Genomic DNA, 15,164 nt, shown 5'->3' with positions numbered 1-15,164 from the left:
AAAATCTAAATGATTTTTCACAAATTTTTTTTAAAGTTTGTTGAGAAATAAACTAGAAATATTTCCAAGTAGCCCCACACGTTAGAAGTAGTTAGATAAAACACAAGCCTACCTGTGAGAGGTGAAGGTGATCCAACTGGTGTTGATGGATTTGATGGAAAACTACTGCTGGTATGGTCAGGAGAATAAATCTAACCAGAAAACAAGAAATATACATGTATCAATAAGTGACAACAGCACATACACGAATCCATTCCCATGGAGTTATTTTTATAATCTAGTTGTCACCCCGAAGACTTCAGAGTGAAAAAATTTCTCATCAAGTTTTAGACTGTTTCATCATACAGAAGCCGCAGTTTAAAAAACAGATTGAAAAGTATATATATTCTAGTATGAGAGGAATAAAATAGATCATAAGTATTTATTTTTCTAGGTGAAAATAACAAAGTATTTGTTAGAACAGAAAAATGAGCAGTATCTACAAAGTTAACAAATCTGACAATCTTTCTAGAATATGTTATCTAAGTAAGTGGTATCTTTAAAAATAGTCACCTCAGAAAACTATTAATACTATCTTTTAGAATGGTCTTTAAGGACAGTTTAAAAGCTGAACAAAGAAAATAATCTTTTTAATGGTTACCCCTTATCTCTCATTTAAAAAGTTACTCAGTTTGATCAACCACATTTTTGCCAATTTTAGCTCCAAATGATTGAGTGTTGTAAAACATTAAACTTATTCTCAGAAGATATTTTGTCACCCTTGAAGAAAGTGGAAAAAATCCTGATATGCTTCAAAAATTGTTTCCAAGATGACTTGTGGACTTCAAATCCCAATAGGTCTACGTTGAAGAGGATAAATTATCGGGATGCATAAATTTAGGTATTCTGGCTTAAAGTTTTGTTGCAATACTTTATATTTCATATTGCCAAAAATAAATGGTGACAGAGATTAATTCAAGTTTATCTAATTCAACAGTGAACACTTTTTTTGAGATGAAGTCTCACTCTGTCACCCAGGCTGGAGTGCAGTGGCGCGATCTCGGCTTAATGCAATCTCCGCCCCGCCCCAGGTTTAAGCAACTCTCTTGTCTCAGCTTCCCTAGTAGCTCAGACTACGAGTGCGCACCACCATGCCCAGCTAACTTTTTTTTAGTAGAGATGGGTTTTCGTCATGTTGGTCAGGTTGTTCTTCAACTCCTGACCTCAGGTGATCCACCCACTTTGGCCTCCCAAAGTGCTGGGATTACAGGCGTGAGCCATGGCACCTGGCAACAATAGTAAACACTTTAAAAGTCCCCTTAATCCAGCCACCAAAGGCCCATCCCTAAGATCTCTTCTTGGACAATCCTATTCTTTTAATAGGCACAATGATCATTTTCATTATCTCGGCACTTAGGGCAGAGAAAACAACTTATATGGATAAATTGTGGTCAAATATTTTAAAAAGGAAAACTACTTGCGAGTGCAAAAAGTCATCCAGTAGAAATGACCTTGCTTTGAATAAACTTAGACCTCTAATGAATTTAAAGAGACCCAATTTACAGCATACAAGGAATTTCAACATTGTTTTTAAAGAAAGCATAATAATGTTCTTTCAATATTTGATAAAGTCAGATACTGGGACAGGTTCATATACAACAAAACTCTGCAAGTCACAATTGACAAATTTCATTTTTTTTTTTTTTTCCTGAGATGGAGCCTCACTCTGTTACCCAGGTTGGAGTGCAGTGTTGCAACCTCCACCTACCAGGTTCAAGTGATTTTCCCCACTCAGCCTCCCAGTAGCTGGGACTACAGGTGTGTGCCACCACGCCCGGCTAAATTTTGTATTTTTAGTAGAGATGAGATTTTGCCATGTTGGACAGGCTGGTCTTGAACTCCTGACCTCAGGGGATCCACCCACCTCAGTCTTCCAAAGTGCTGGGATTACAGGTGTGAACCACCATGGCTGGCCAAATTTCATTTTTTAAAAAGGTAACAGGCTTTCAAATTGTAAGCAGCCCAAAGTCTACCTTCCTTCAACTACAAATGAATATATCCACTTCAAATAAAATATGCCAGTTTGTATGATGTTAGTAACTTATAATTGTAAATGCCTTTATACATCAACTATCTCAAATAGGATCTAGACACTGTAATACTCTATTGAAAAAGCTATTTTGGAAAAGTAAAGCTATGAAAAAGAGTTCAAAACACTTTGGGAGGATCTAGTAACAGAGAGATAGTATAAGATCAATTTTAGGCTGGGCACAGTGGCTCACGCCTATAATCCCAGCACTTTGGGAGGCTGGCTGAGGTGGGCGGATCACCTGAGGTCAGGAGTTTGAGACCAGCCTGGCCAACATGGTGAAACCCTGTCTCTACTAAACATATAAAAATTAGTCGGGTGTGGTGGGCAACTATAATCCCAGCTACTCGTGGGATCTGAGGCAGGAGAATCGCTTGAATCCGGGAGGCGGAGGTTGCAGTGAGCTGAGATCGAGCCACTGCACTCCAGCTTGGGTGACAGAGTAAGACACAGTATGAAAAAAGAAAAAACAAATCAGTATTATTGGTTTTTAAGTTGTTACCTTTTAAAACATTCATAGGACATGTGGAAAATTAGCTTAGAAAGGTACATTTTTGTTCTTAGTGGCTTTGCACACATGCATTGATTTATTTCAACAACATAAGTAAATTAGGGAAGGTCATCAAACTTCAACAAAAACAAAACATGTTTCAACGTACCTTTTCCTTTTCTTTTTTTTTGAGACAGGGTCTTACTCTGTCACCCAGGTTGGAGTGCAGTGGTGTAATCATGGCTCACTGCAGCCTCAACTTCCTGGGCTCAAGCAATCCTTCCACCTTGACTTCCCAAGGAGCTGGGACTACAAGGCCCCCCAGCCACACCCAACATTTTTGTATTTTTTGTAGAGATGGGGTTCTGCTATATTGCCCAGGCTGGTCTTGAACTCCTAGGCTGAAGCGATCTGCCTGCTTTGGCCTCCCAAAGTGCTGGGATTACAGGTGTGAGCCATCACACCTGGCCCTCAACATACCTCTTTACCACTGTAAACCACCATTTCTTATGTTCAAAATTCAAATAATTATACCACTTATGAGCAACTGATGCTCATCTTTATGAAATATGTCTTGACTACAATTTTGCAAAGGGAAGGAAAGGCTGATAACACTGATGGTGGATGGATGAGTGAGAAATTTTCAGTTCTATGCAAAACTGTGATTATTATAAACTAGCCCAACTCATGAAGCAGCATTTTCTGTCACATGCTCCTGCTTTTGTATTCTTCATAGTGCTTACACTGTATTTCTAATCATCTACATTTGTTTGTTACCTGTTTTTTTCCTTTCCCATGGTAAAATACAAGCCCCAGAAGAAAAAGGAATTTGTCTTATTAATGTAGCCTCAGATTCCACAAGGGTGCAGATAAATGGTGAGGGTTCAATGTATAGATATACAGTTGTCATTAAGAATGAAAAGCATAATCCTTGCTAGGAATTTCCATTTAAGTGCTTCTTTTCAGTCCTTGTATTTGATAAGGTCCCTAGGGTCCATCTATTTCACTCTTCCATTTCCCTTAATGTATGATTCCCCAGAGTTCTAGTCTCAGTTTTCTTTCATTTACCTGTGCTTTATCTCTTGGTAATAGTAATCTTTGTTAAATATCAACTATCACATCCAGGTGAATGACTCCTAAATTGATACCTCTCTTGTCACACTGGTTGCTAGACTTTTCTATCTGGACATGCTCTTTTTTCATCTCAAGCTCAGTTATGTCCAAACCCAAATTTTATATTACTATCCCAAGCTTCCCATCCTTCCCATCTCTTTTCTTCTACTTAGGTTAGCAGCACCATGCTTATGGTTACCATAAGTACTCTCTCCTCTTTTCCTCTACCACTCTACTCTTCCCTCTGGAGACACCAATATCCACAATTCTCTAATGTTTCTGGGACAGGCACATGTCAAAATCACTGCCATGACACCACTTTAAATTTTTACTCAAACTTGTGGCTGGACTACTTAAGTGTTTATATTTCTAGTTACTTCCCTCTCTTTCCATCCTATACATAATTGCCCTGAACTACTCAAATGTACTCAAAAACTTTTTTTTTTTGAGACGGAGTCTTGCTCTGTCGCCCAGGCTGGAGTGCAGTAGCATGATCTCGGCTCATTGCAACCTCTGTCTCCCAGGTTCAAGTGATTCTACTGCCTCAGTCTTCCAAGTAGCTGGGATTACATAGGCGTGTGCCACCACACCCAGTTAATTTTTGTGTTTTTTTTTCCTTTTTTTTTTTTTTTTTTTTTTTGAGACAGAGTTTCACTCGTTGCCCAGGCTGGAATGCAATGGTGCGATCTCAGCTCACCGCAACCTCTGCCTCCTGGGTTCAAGCGATTCTCCCGCCTCAGCCTCCCGAGTAGCTGGGATTACAGGCATGCACCACCATGCCAGGATAATTTTGTATTTTTAGTAGAGACGGGGTTTCTCCATGTTGGTCAGGCTGGTCTCGAACTCCCAACCTCAGGTGATTCCACTGCCTCAGCCTCCCAGCCCTTATAATCTACTTTTAACCTACATACCCTATTACGCAAACAAAATATTTTTTCATTTTCTAAACACAGCTTGTCCTCCTTTCAGAACGCTTGTTTCTTAACCTCTCCCAGATGGAATTCTACTTATGAAAGCTCAGTTCCAATGTCACTTCCCCATTTAAACATTTTCACCTTCCTTATACTCTTAGAAAATAGTCTGAACTTCTCTTTGCTCTTTTACTTCACACTGTGTTATACATTATCATTATTTTTGTATCTGTCTTCTCTCCTTGACTACAAGCTCTTTGAAGACAGGAAACTTATATTGGTCAACATTGAATCCATTACTGTATGCCAGTATCTTGTACAAGCAGGTGCCCAATGTATGTATTTTTAACTTGAGCGATTAAACTACAACTGAAATTTCCTATAATACTAACTGATAAAAAGCAGGACTCAATAAATGGTAGTATTTATCTTGGTATTTATACAATGTGGGTCAGCAACAGAAATACCAAGGGCAAAAGAGCTTGTTATAAATATGACTTAATTTCAAATCAGTTTTATGGCATAACCTTTGAGAATAATCATATGGTGAGGGTTCACTATTTCTGGGAATTAGTGTTGATGTACTAAGCTGTCCATATCACACTGTTAGGTAGGCATGGGCTTTTGAGGGTAGAAATGGACTACCAATCCCAATTTTCCTTGAAAACTCTGTCCTTACACTTAAAACAATCCCTAACCATGTCAACAACTGGTGAAAGCTCCTTTATATCAAGGAAAGAAAGTAATAGTTTAGAGTCATATAAGAGCACTATCTTTAAATGACTTAGTGAAATGCCCCAATGCTGTATGTAAAATTGGTATAAACTTAAAAAAAAAAAAAAAAAATCACTGTCTAAACGGGAGAAGCAGCACCAAAAACATATCAAGTATAAAAATAAGTCATTTCTGGTATTTTTTCCAAAAGCAGCTTCTCCATTTGTACAATAAAAGCCAACTTTTCCACTCATCCATCACAGTCACTGGTTCTACTTTGTCAGTTAAAGTGATGACAGACAGAATCGTTATCAATACTTTTCCTAAATTTACAGATAGCCCTGTAAGTTACAAGCCTTTTTTAAAAATCACTTTTACTTTCATAAAAAGAATGTGTATGGTGGGAGAGGAGGAGCAATACATTTGAAAAGTATGATAACACAGCCTATTGGATCACAGGTCATTTCACTAAGCTTTGTATCTGAGAGTTTATTTTATTACCAAATCACAAACAAATCATACTTATTCTATAGAAATTGTGCTACTTTAAAAGTTCTAAACACAGGCTTTATTTGGCAGAGTATTCTAAATCAGGAATACGTTTCTTTTCATACTTCCTGGCCTTAAAAGAACTCCTACACTGATGTTTGAAGGTAAGAATAAAAAGAAGAAAAAAAATCAGTTACTTAAAAAAATGGGGGTAAAGAGTGATTTAGAGTCTAGAGTCTAAACAAAGTAAGCACTCATTCTGCATGCAGTCCATGGTCCTCATACTGTTAAATGACCAATAATGAGTAACTCCCAATACCTTCTGCCAGGCTTAAACGGTAATATGCCTCATTTTACTCCAACAAATGAGACTCCTCCTCCTATCAGTCATGGTCTATTCCAATCAGCAGGGTGCCAATAAGCCAGAGGCTAATGAAAAGGGCTTTAGACAAAAAAGAAACAATGGACTGCTACCAAGCCCAACCCCGGAACTGTGAGCCCAATTTTTTAAACACTACAGTGCACATTTCAGTTAATCTTTATTATGCTAATGTTATTGAGTCTAAGGAACAAAGAAAGTTATTTCATGAATTACTTTTAAACATCAACTTCCCTGAATTTTCTTTTCTTTTGTTAGAGACTACTGACCATTTATCCAGATTAATACACATACATACACACATACACACACACACTCTCTCTCTCTCACTTTTTCCCTTGCTCTGAGGTAGAAATCAAAACATAAATTATCACAAAGAAGTCTGATATAATCAACAAAGTTAAACAGTCTTCTTGTTTGATCTCCTCTAAATTAAAGACCAAGTGTTTTGATATGGTATTAGGCACTGAAATAAACCAGATGTTTCTTCCTCTATATAACTCTCCACGGGCACAATCTTAAAGGGTTATTGTCTGGCAAACGTTCAGGGAAACACATTAGAAATGGCACGAATACCCAGATTTTCCTTTCCTTCTATCTACCCTAGTTTTTCTTTCTTTCTTTCTTTTCTTTTCTTTTTTTTTTTTTTTATCTAAACTAATGCATAATCCACAGGGCTTTGGGAACTTTGTGTAAATACTTTCATGTACAATTCTCTTTCTTGCTATCCTGAGATTAAGACCACAATTATCCAGGCTTAAACCTAAAATAAAGGAACCTTTGCAAATGCATTATCTGGCCTTACATGTTTAATCACACAGTATTCTGTGTGCTCTTTAATACCTAAACTGAAGAACAAAGGTTGTACCCTCTGATGTTTCACTATATGAAAGATCTTTTAAGACATATATCACACAATTGGGGAAATAGAATTACTTTTTAATGACGATAGCATAGTGTTCTCCATCTAAAACCAGATGCTATATTAAAAGCATCACATTCTAAAGAACTTAAAATTTCAAAATAGTCAGAGTCACCTTTTCAAAAGATCTATAATACCTGACATAAAGTTATGATATGCATGTCAGACTCTCAAATGTAATCCTCATTAAGTTCCTTCTCCTCATCTCTTCTAATCCTTCCTATCCCCACATAATGTAATGTTTTTCTTTTTCAGTACATTCTGAGTGCACTAAACATATATTAAAGTGAATGTGCATCTGTAAGGAAAGCTGGAAAAAGAATGTATTTGGGGAGGTGTCCGGCTGGGAAGTGGGGAAGCAGATGGATTGAAGGAAGGGATTTGAAATGTGCAGACTATGGCATGCAGTGATGGAGCAGATGGAATGCATCACCGTCAGCTATGACAGAAATGATTTATGGAATGACCTGGCTGCTCCTGCCTAGTAACAACACAGGATGACATAGCTGAGTTTCCATGACAACCAAAGCCCACCCACTAACTAGATTAAACATTTCTTCACTGGATTCCATTCACAGTGATTTTGGGTTTTCTTTTCCAAATGCCATTTTGGTTTGGCTAGTATGCTGTTTATAATACGGGAAGATACTCAAGGATGTGAAGGGTAACAAAATGAACTTGAAGGGCCACTGAGAACATCACAATTTCTTGCCTGCCTATATGCCAAGGTTCTCTGATAGAAGTTTTTTTTTTTAATAAAATAAACAAACGACCTTTGAGAAAAAAAGCCCCCAAAACGCAGCTTGCATTTTAAAAAATTATTTAGCACTGAAAGTTCAAATGTTATTTGTCCTGTTACATGTGAAATATCAGTTACTAGATTCTTCCAGAATCAGGAGAAGGAATATGGCAAGCCAATCAAATACCTGGGGACCTCTCAGACTTAGTATAGAATAAAATTTTCTTCCTAAATAGGTCATTTTCATCTGGTGACAGTAAGTTGAGAAAAGGGTGAGATAATTTTCTTTCATTCTCATCAACACACTGTAAGAAAATTACCATAGCACTGCACTTTCTGGATGTATGGAGCAGTGGTTAGGAGCAGAGTCTGAAGCGGGTCTGATCAGGGTTCTAATATATATGAGCTTTATCCATGCTAGCTTATGATTCCCCTAGGGCAAGCTGCTTAATCTTTCTGAGCTCAAGTTACTTAACCTTTTAAACCGTAGTTTCTCATCTGTAACGTGGGGATAACAATGCCAACCTTACAGGGCTTTGAGGATTAAATGAAACAGGGCATGTAAATGCTTAGTATAGGGCCTAGCACCTAGTAAGCATTCAAATTATAGCTGATAAATTTTGTGGGTTTTGTTATTATCATTACTATTATTATTATATGATCCAAGACAGAATTCAACAAACATTCACTGAGCTCCATTTTGTGTGTGCTTCATCTCTACTATGTAGTAGATGAGTCTGACTTGGCTTCATTTGCCAAGAAGCTAGTATTCAGCTGTAGAGAAAAATTTATTTACAGAAACAATATACAAAGAGGTTTATCTCCTTAAATATTCAACAGTTGCTTCCTACTACTCAGGTATTAAAAGTGCTCTGCCTTCTCCATGAATGGCAACGAATGTATCTGCAAGTTAATTGCACTTCATAGAAAATAAAAGACAATCCTGTGGGAATTATAAGAGGCATACTGCTCAGAAAACAAGAAGAAAAAAAATCATCTAAAGTGAAATTTTAGGAAGTGCAAAGCACAAGTACCCCTTTTTAATAATTAGATTTGAATCTGTTGTAGATTTACTGAAAAATGCTCTCCCTTCTAGTTTTGGCATTCTGAAAGAAGAGATTTTAATGTTTTAAGAATCAGATATTAAAATATAATCACTGCTTTGTCATTAATGTTCTGATGTGATGTATGTGAACTAGTTGCTCAAGAAAATATTATCGGAGTCCTTCAAATCAGTTTTACTCATTTTAGCATGATTCTTCAATGAATCTCGCTTTTTTGCGGAGAAGGCTCTCATTTCCTATCCCTTGAGTAAATTAGGTGCAGTTGACCTTAAAAAAAAAAAATACAGTACATAAAATGCTTTTGATCTTGGAAAAGCTCCTTATAAAGGCACTTCATTCTCTGGATCAGAATACTGAGTTATCTTTCGTGGTTCCACTTGACTTATATTAATGGGCCACTTACTAACTATGTATTTAAAAGAAATAGATTTAATGATTATTCTTGGCAGTTCGTGCTTGAGATGACTTCTTTTTCCCCTTCCCAGCATTTGTTGTACCATAGGCATAGCATTTAAGGGCACATATCAATACAAACTGAGAATAACTCTAAATGTGTAATGAAATTGATTCTGTTACATCTACACTCTTTAGATACTTATCACCTACAAAATCTAATCACTGTATTCAGCAGTGTAAAATTCATTCAGTAGAATGTGTAAAATCAATACTCACAGATGCCAAAGCCTTTCCAAGTGCATCACCTGTCTGTGAGCTTCCAGCAGCATTCCCTCTGGTTCCTGGATATTTCATAGAGAAACAAATCAAGAATTTTACCAGCAAATATATTTTACTCTGCCATTATTTCAAGGGTGTTCTCTATTGTCATCTCACATCCGTTACAATAAACTAGGAAATACTCTGCATGTGTTGTACTTATTAATAAAGATGAGTTCTTTACCAGTCTCTATACTGATGAAAATAAAAAAGCTTCTTGTCTTCCTGTCTTTCACTTTTAAATTCAACACCAAAAAATATACTGAAAGAGGGGCCAAGGCCAGGTGCGGTGGCTCATGCCTGTAATCCCAGCACTTTGGGAGGCTGAGGCAGGCAGATCTCTTGAGCCCGGGAGTTCAAGGCCAGCCTGAGAAATATGGAGAAACCCCACCTCTGCTAAAAATGGAAAATTAGCTGGGCGTGGTGGTGTGTACCTGTAGTCCCAGCTACTTGGGAAGCTGAAGCTGGGGGATCACCTGAGCCTGGGGGCGGAGGTTGTAGCCACAGAGTGAGATAGCTGAGAGAGTGAGACCCTGTCTCAACAACAACAACAACAACAACAAGGCCACGTGTGGTGAGTCATGTCTATAATGCTAGCATTTTGGAAGGCCAAGGCAGAAGGATCACTAGAGGCCAAGAGTCTGAGACCAGCCCTGGCCATATAATAAGACTCTGTCTAAACAAAAAGTACAAAAAAATTAGCTGAGTATGGTGGTACATGCCTGTAGTCCCAGCTACTGGGGAGGCTAAGGCAGGAGGATCACCTCCTCAACCTTGGAGATTGAGGCTGCAGTGAGTCATGATTGTGCCAGTGCACTCCAGCCTGGGTGATAAAGAGAGACTCTGTCTCAAACAAACAAACATATACACATACACACACACACACATATAAATATATATATACATATATAAATATATATACACCCATATATATAAATATATATACACATATAAAAATACATAAACACACATATATATAAATAAATAAATATATAAAAAGATATGGGGGTCACTGAAAATCCCCAAACTAGGTTTTAGGAAGTTTTGCCAACTCATAAAGCTCACCTAGAATGCTATCTGATCCATTGATGGGGGGAGTGTGTGAGGCAGCAACATAAGGTGAACTGCTGGTACTGCCGCGATGAAAGCTGGACATTGGTGGAAGACTCGTGTTGATGTCTGTTGGTGAAACTGAATGTGGAGGATAACTCTAGATGGAAAGAGATACGATCTATTAAATATATTTTCTGAATAATATTTACATATAATGGACAACTGTAACAGGTCAAAAAGAGCATTTATAAATTAGCAGCTAAAGAGTGCTACTTATAGTCATTTATTTTTTTAAATGGCATGGTAAATGCCGTAAGCCTTGAAGTACTTCAAACTTCAGAAGTTTTGGCAGAATCAGATTTTACACTTCTAATCCAAAATGAAACACAAGCGAGGACAAAGTGTTGCTGTACCCTAGTCATGTGTTATAGCCTACCAAGCGGTCATGTGAATGAAGGTTGCCATAACTACTGGATTGAGACATGTGGGAAGTGGAGGTCCCCAGAATTCCACCAAAACCAGGCTGGCTCATCCCATTTGATGAACTCCAAAGGTCAGAAGAATTGTGGGTCCCATCTAAGACAAAAAGAGAAATACAAAATTTTCCTTAGCTAAAGTTTTTCTTGTATTTTGATGTTGCTTATAAAAATTCAAGGGGTACCCTCCAGATATTTTTCCTCCCTTTTCCAACCTAGTCTTCTACCCACTTTTCTTCCCTCTGAACTGTAAAATTACCATTTAAAAAGGAGAAATTAACATTTTAGTTAGGGAAAAAAGTAATCTAATCTTTAATAGGCAGGCCATTATAAAAATCTTCAGAAGATCTAAATCGTATCAAGGAAGATAATAAAAATTCCAAATTTGGAAATAGGGTAGATTTATTTTTAGTTAAGTGGTATACTCACAAATACACAGAAAGTTATTAATCCATAGCATGCAATATGCATAATATCAAACATTTTGAAACTGTGGAATAAAGAAGTTTCTCTAAGAGTAAAACTAAGTAATTGATAATTACCACATTATAGTTAGCTTTCAAATGAAATGTGTCAGCAATGACTTCACTCAACAATATAAAGTCAAGGAACCATTTATGTAGTAATTTATTGCTCCCATATATTTGCTTCCCATAGTACAAAACCACAGGAGACCAAATAAAAATGATTTGCTAGACATGAAGTAAAGGAAATGCAACACTTTTTCTCTCTTAACAAGTCTTACTCTGTTCTATGATATTCACTCTTTCTTTATATTGGTAGTTCTAGGCATGATATGAATCCATAAATGAAGCAAGAAACTAGAGTTAACAACTTTCATACGTTTAAATTCTAAAATGAGCAAGAACAGCTCTATTTTTTTTCAATTTAAGACCTTTATAAATTCAATCAACAGCACTCCAACGGTTTGCTAGATAATTCAATTAAATTGCAGTCAGTAATAAACAGCACTGGAAAATTATAAAGCTAAATTTTAATTTCCTTCAGCCAAAAAAACACTTAGATAAGGCCTGAATATAGGTATTCTCTTTCCTAATACTTTAAAATACTGGCTGATATACAGATGACTGCAGTAGTATTTGGCAGTTGTTTGGTAGTACTTACCTTGCATAAAGAAAGTGCTGGCGAACATACTGGTTGGTGGCTTAGGAGATGGATAACTAGGAGATTCACGGTTGAAATCATCTGAATTTGGGGATGGTGCATATACCTTAAAATTAAATGGTACATTTAATTAAAATGTAAACGACTATCATATTACTTATGTAAAATGAGTTCTATATTCTGTAAGGGGCTTAAAAAGGCCTATCTAATTTTTACAAAGGGCTACCACAAATGAAAAGAATATTGTCTTAAATCCACATAAATAATGTCAAACTTAATTACCATCCACATTTTTTTTTTTAAAAAACTGGTTATTAGAGAAAAATACAACTCTAAATATCTCTGTAATGCATCTTAGTATGACAGTTACAACAAGTGACTGAATAAGCACTGAACTGGCTTACCAAACACAAACCTCACATAGGCTCATGATTCAAAATCTGATGGAGCAAACAAATGTCCTTTGAATACAGCATAACATAAAACCTGGGTTCATAAAATTCATTCTTTTCAGTGTTACAAGATTCACCAAATAAAATCAAAATGAGTTTGATTAAAAGTTGCTATCTTTGTTATAATTAGAAGATAACTACCAAAGGCACAACACTTCTTAACTTGGTAGAGTTAGCAACTTCCTTAACTTGGTAGAGTTAGCAAATAAATTAAAAACACATTTCTAGTACACGTTCAAGTCTGGCAAAGCTTTAAGAAAAATCTCATTTAATTTATTAGAGCAGTATTAATTTCCTTTGATAAACCCTTGCTTTAGATAAGCAAACTATGAACATTTTGAATTAGCAAATGGCCAACATTTGCATTCCTCTGGAAAACTAAATGGGCAGCCAAATAACCTTAATGATCAAAATGTGATCACACTATTCTCTTAACTACTGAAACAAAGGTGGAAAACAAATAATATCTAAAGTGATACACAGTCTACAAAAGTCAACCAGAAGTCAGAAGGAAGAGAAAGCTAAGCTATTGTGAGCAGTGAATGAAATAAACTAATTTTGTTTTAGTTTGAAGTGATACATCCATTAAATTCAACAAAATAAAAATTTTAAATGTTGATTGAAATAGAATAACATTAAAATTATGGAAGCATCTATTTTAAAAATCATATATAATTTGTTTGCATAAGCATAGAAAATTTCTAGAATTACACACAAGAAACCTGACAGTGGTTACATTGTTAGACTGCGAATTGGGAAGGACTTTTACTTTATGTTCTTCTACATAATTTGATATTTTACCCCAACCATATATTTCTATAGACTAATAACAGAAAAAGAGTTAAGGAAGCACACCAAGATTAAAATGGGATCCCAACTTTTTATTTACATAAACTGTCAATTAGATTAATTTATTCTTTCTTGGAGGTATTAACTGTAAAGACCCCTTGCAAATTACCCTAATCTTCCCAAGACTCAATTCCCTCTTTTATAAAATGGTGTTAACGCTGCTTGCATGAGGAGATTGATGGGCAGATCAGATGAGATTATATATAAAATGTTTAGCACAGTGCCTTGTACAAAGTATGCAGGCAATAAGTATTAGCTAACAGTATCATCTTTCATTCTAATAGGAGCAGTTATGTTGCTAAATATTACCTGTTCAATACTCAAATGCTGTTCCTTACAGTTTTTGTCTAACGTGAGCCTAGTTATATACACAGTTTATTCTAAATAAAAGGTAATTTTTACTTTTCGTGCTGGTCCTGATAATGCTAGCACAGGTAATTTTTTTTTTTTTAATGGACTGGCATTCAGGTTTGTTTCCTACCTTTCACATCCCAGAGAAAAAAACATGCATCTGTGGTACCTGAGAAGTCTTGGAAAAGATACAGTATATTCCTAAGAATTATCTAGAAGGATCCCCTAGTTTGAGGAATATGGCAGATAAAATGGTTTGTTCATCACACATATTAAACATACTTTTCTGGTTTAAAGGTATTTCACAAATGATTGTGTTGAAATAAAATAACGGACTATATACAAATGTGTCTGCAATGTATTGTACAGCCTGATAGGCAGATAAGGTTTTCAGGAAAGGAACTTTGGACTGTTTTCTTTTAATCAAGTTTCATCTTTTAAACTTAGCCTTAGCTAGAAGTCCTCGTGTCCCCTTTCTATATAGATTTCCTCAAGCCAAGCTAAAACCACGAACAACAACAAAATAGAATAAATCCATAGAACTATCCAGAAAATACAATGAGAATCAAATTTAGAAGACAGCACCCGAATATATGCTTTTTATCACAAATGTGCACTTACTATATACACCATCCTTGATATGTATGGATGAAATATAAAATTCTCTAATTCTATCTAGGTTATAGACTGAAACAGTATGTAAGACTCTCATACTTGATAATTATGAAAACACTCCAGTTTTGATGTGTCATTTTACACAAAAATGCACATAATTTGTCAGTTTAAATTTTTACATAATTTATCAATTTATATTTCTTTATCCTTATTCTCATTCAATTCACTGTATTCCACACATTAATATACTTACATTTTTAAAATTTGAAGATGCTTACAATTACAAAAGGAAGTAAAAGGATAAACTTTACTGATTTATAAATTGCTGCTAAATAAAAGAGAATATGTTGATCAGATAATGGTTTATTGACGGTTGTCATGGAAAGCAAGAAAACTAAGAAAAACCACACAAAGCACAGACTTGCCTTCCCTTACTCAAAAAGTTTGAAGTTGTATGGAGAAAACGGCACATTTTAGAGGCAAAGTTTGTTTTTAATGCTATATCTTTCAGATTTTGAAAACAATGGACTTTTAAAGGACAGACCTTGAAAATGGCAAAAAAAAAAAAAAAAAAAAAAAAAAAAAAAAAAAAAAACAACAAAAAAACTCCTACTATATCATTTTTGTACTAACACGAATT

At 35.8% G+C, this 15,164-nt stretch overlaps 1 protein-coding gene across 6 annotated transcripts in view; it reads right to left on the bottom strand.

Annotated features, from left to right (window-relative positions):
* TCF12 (transcription factor 12) overlaps positions 1-15,164 on the bottom strand; it is a 379,427-nt gene that overhangs the window by 46,449 nt on the left and 317,814 nt on the right. For all 6 annotated transcript variants that reach the window (XM_030930025.1, XM_030930026.1, XM_010374267.2 and 3 more), the window contains 5 exons: positions 12,258-12,363; positions 11,093-11,232; positions 10,669-10,813; positions 9,562-9,626; positions 113-191 (listed from right to left, as the gene is read on the bottom strand). In XM_030930025.1, the coding sequence (XP_030785885.1) occupies positions 113-191; positions 9,562-9,626; positions 10,669-10,813; positions 11,093-11,232; positions 12,258-12,363 (535 nt within the window). The remainder of the gene's footprint in view (positions 1-112; positions 192-9,561; positions 9,627-10,668; positions 10,814-11,092; positions 11,233-12,257; positions 12,364-15,164) is intronic.

The sequence above is a fragment of the Rhinopithecus roxellana genome, chromosome 5 (genome assembly GCF_007565055.1).
Source record: "Rhinopithecus roxellana isolate Shanxi Qingling chromosome 5, ASM756505v1, whole genome shotgun sequence".
In the NCBI taxonomy this organism is placed as follows: Eukaryota; Metazoa; Chordata; class Mammalia; order Primates; family Cercopithecidae; genus Rhinopithecus; species Rhinopithecus roxellana.
This window is presented reverse-complemented; position numbering and strand designations above follow the sequence as displayed.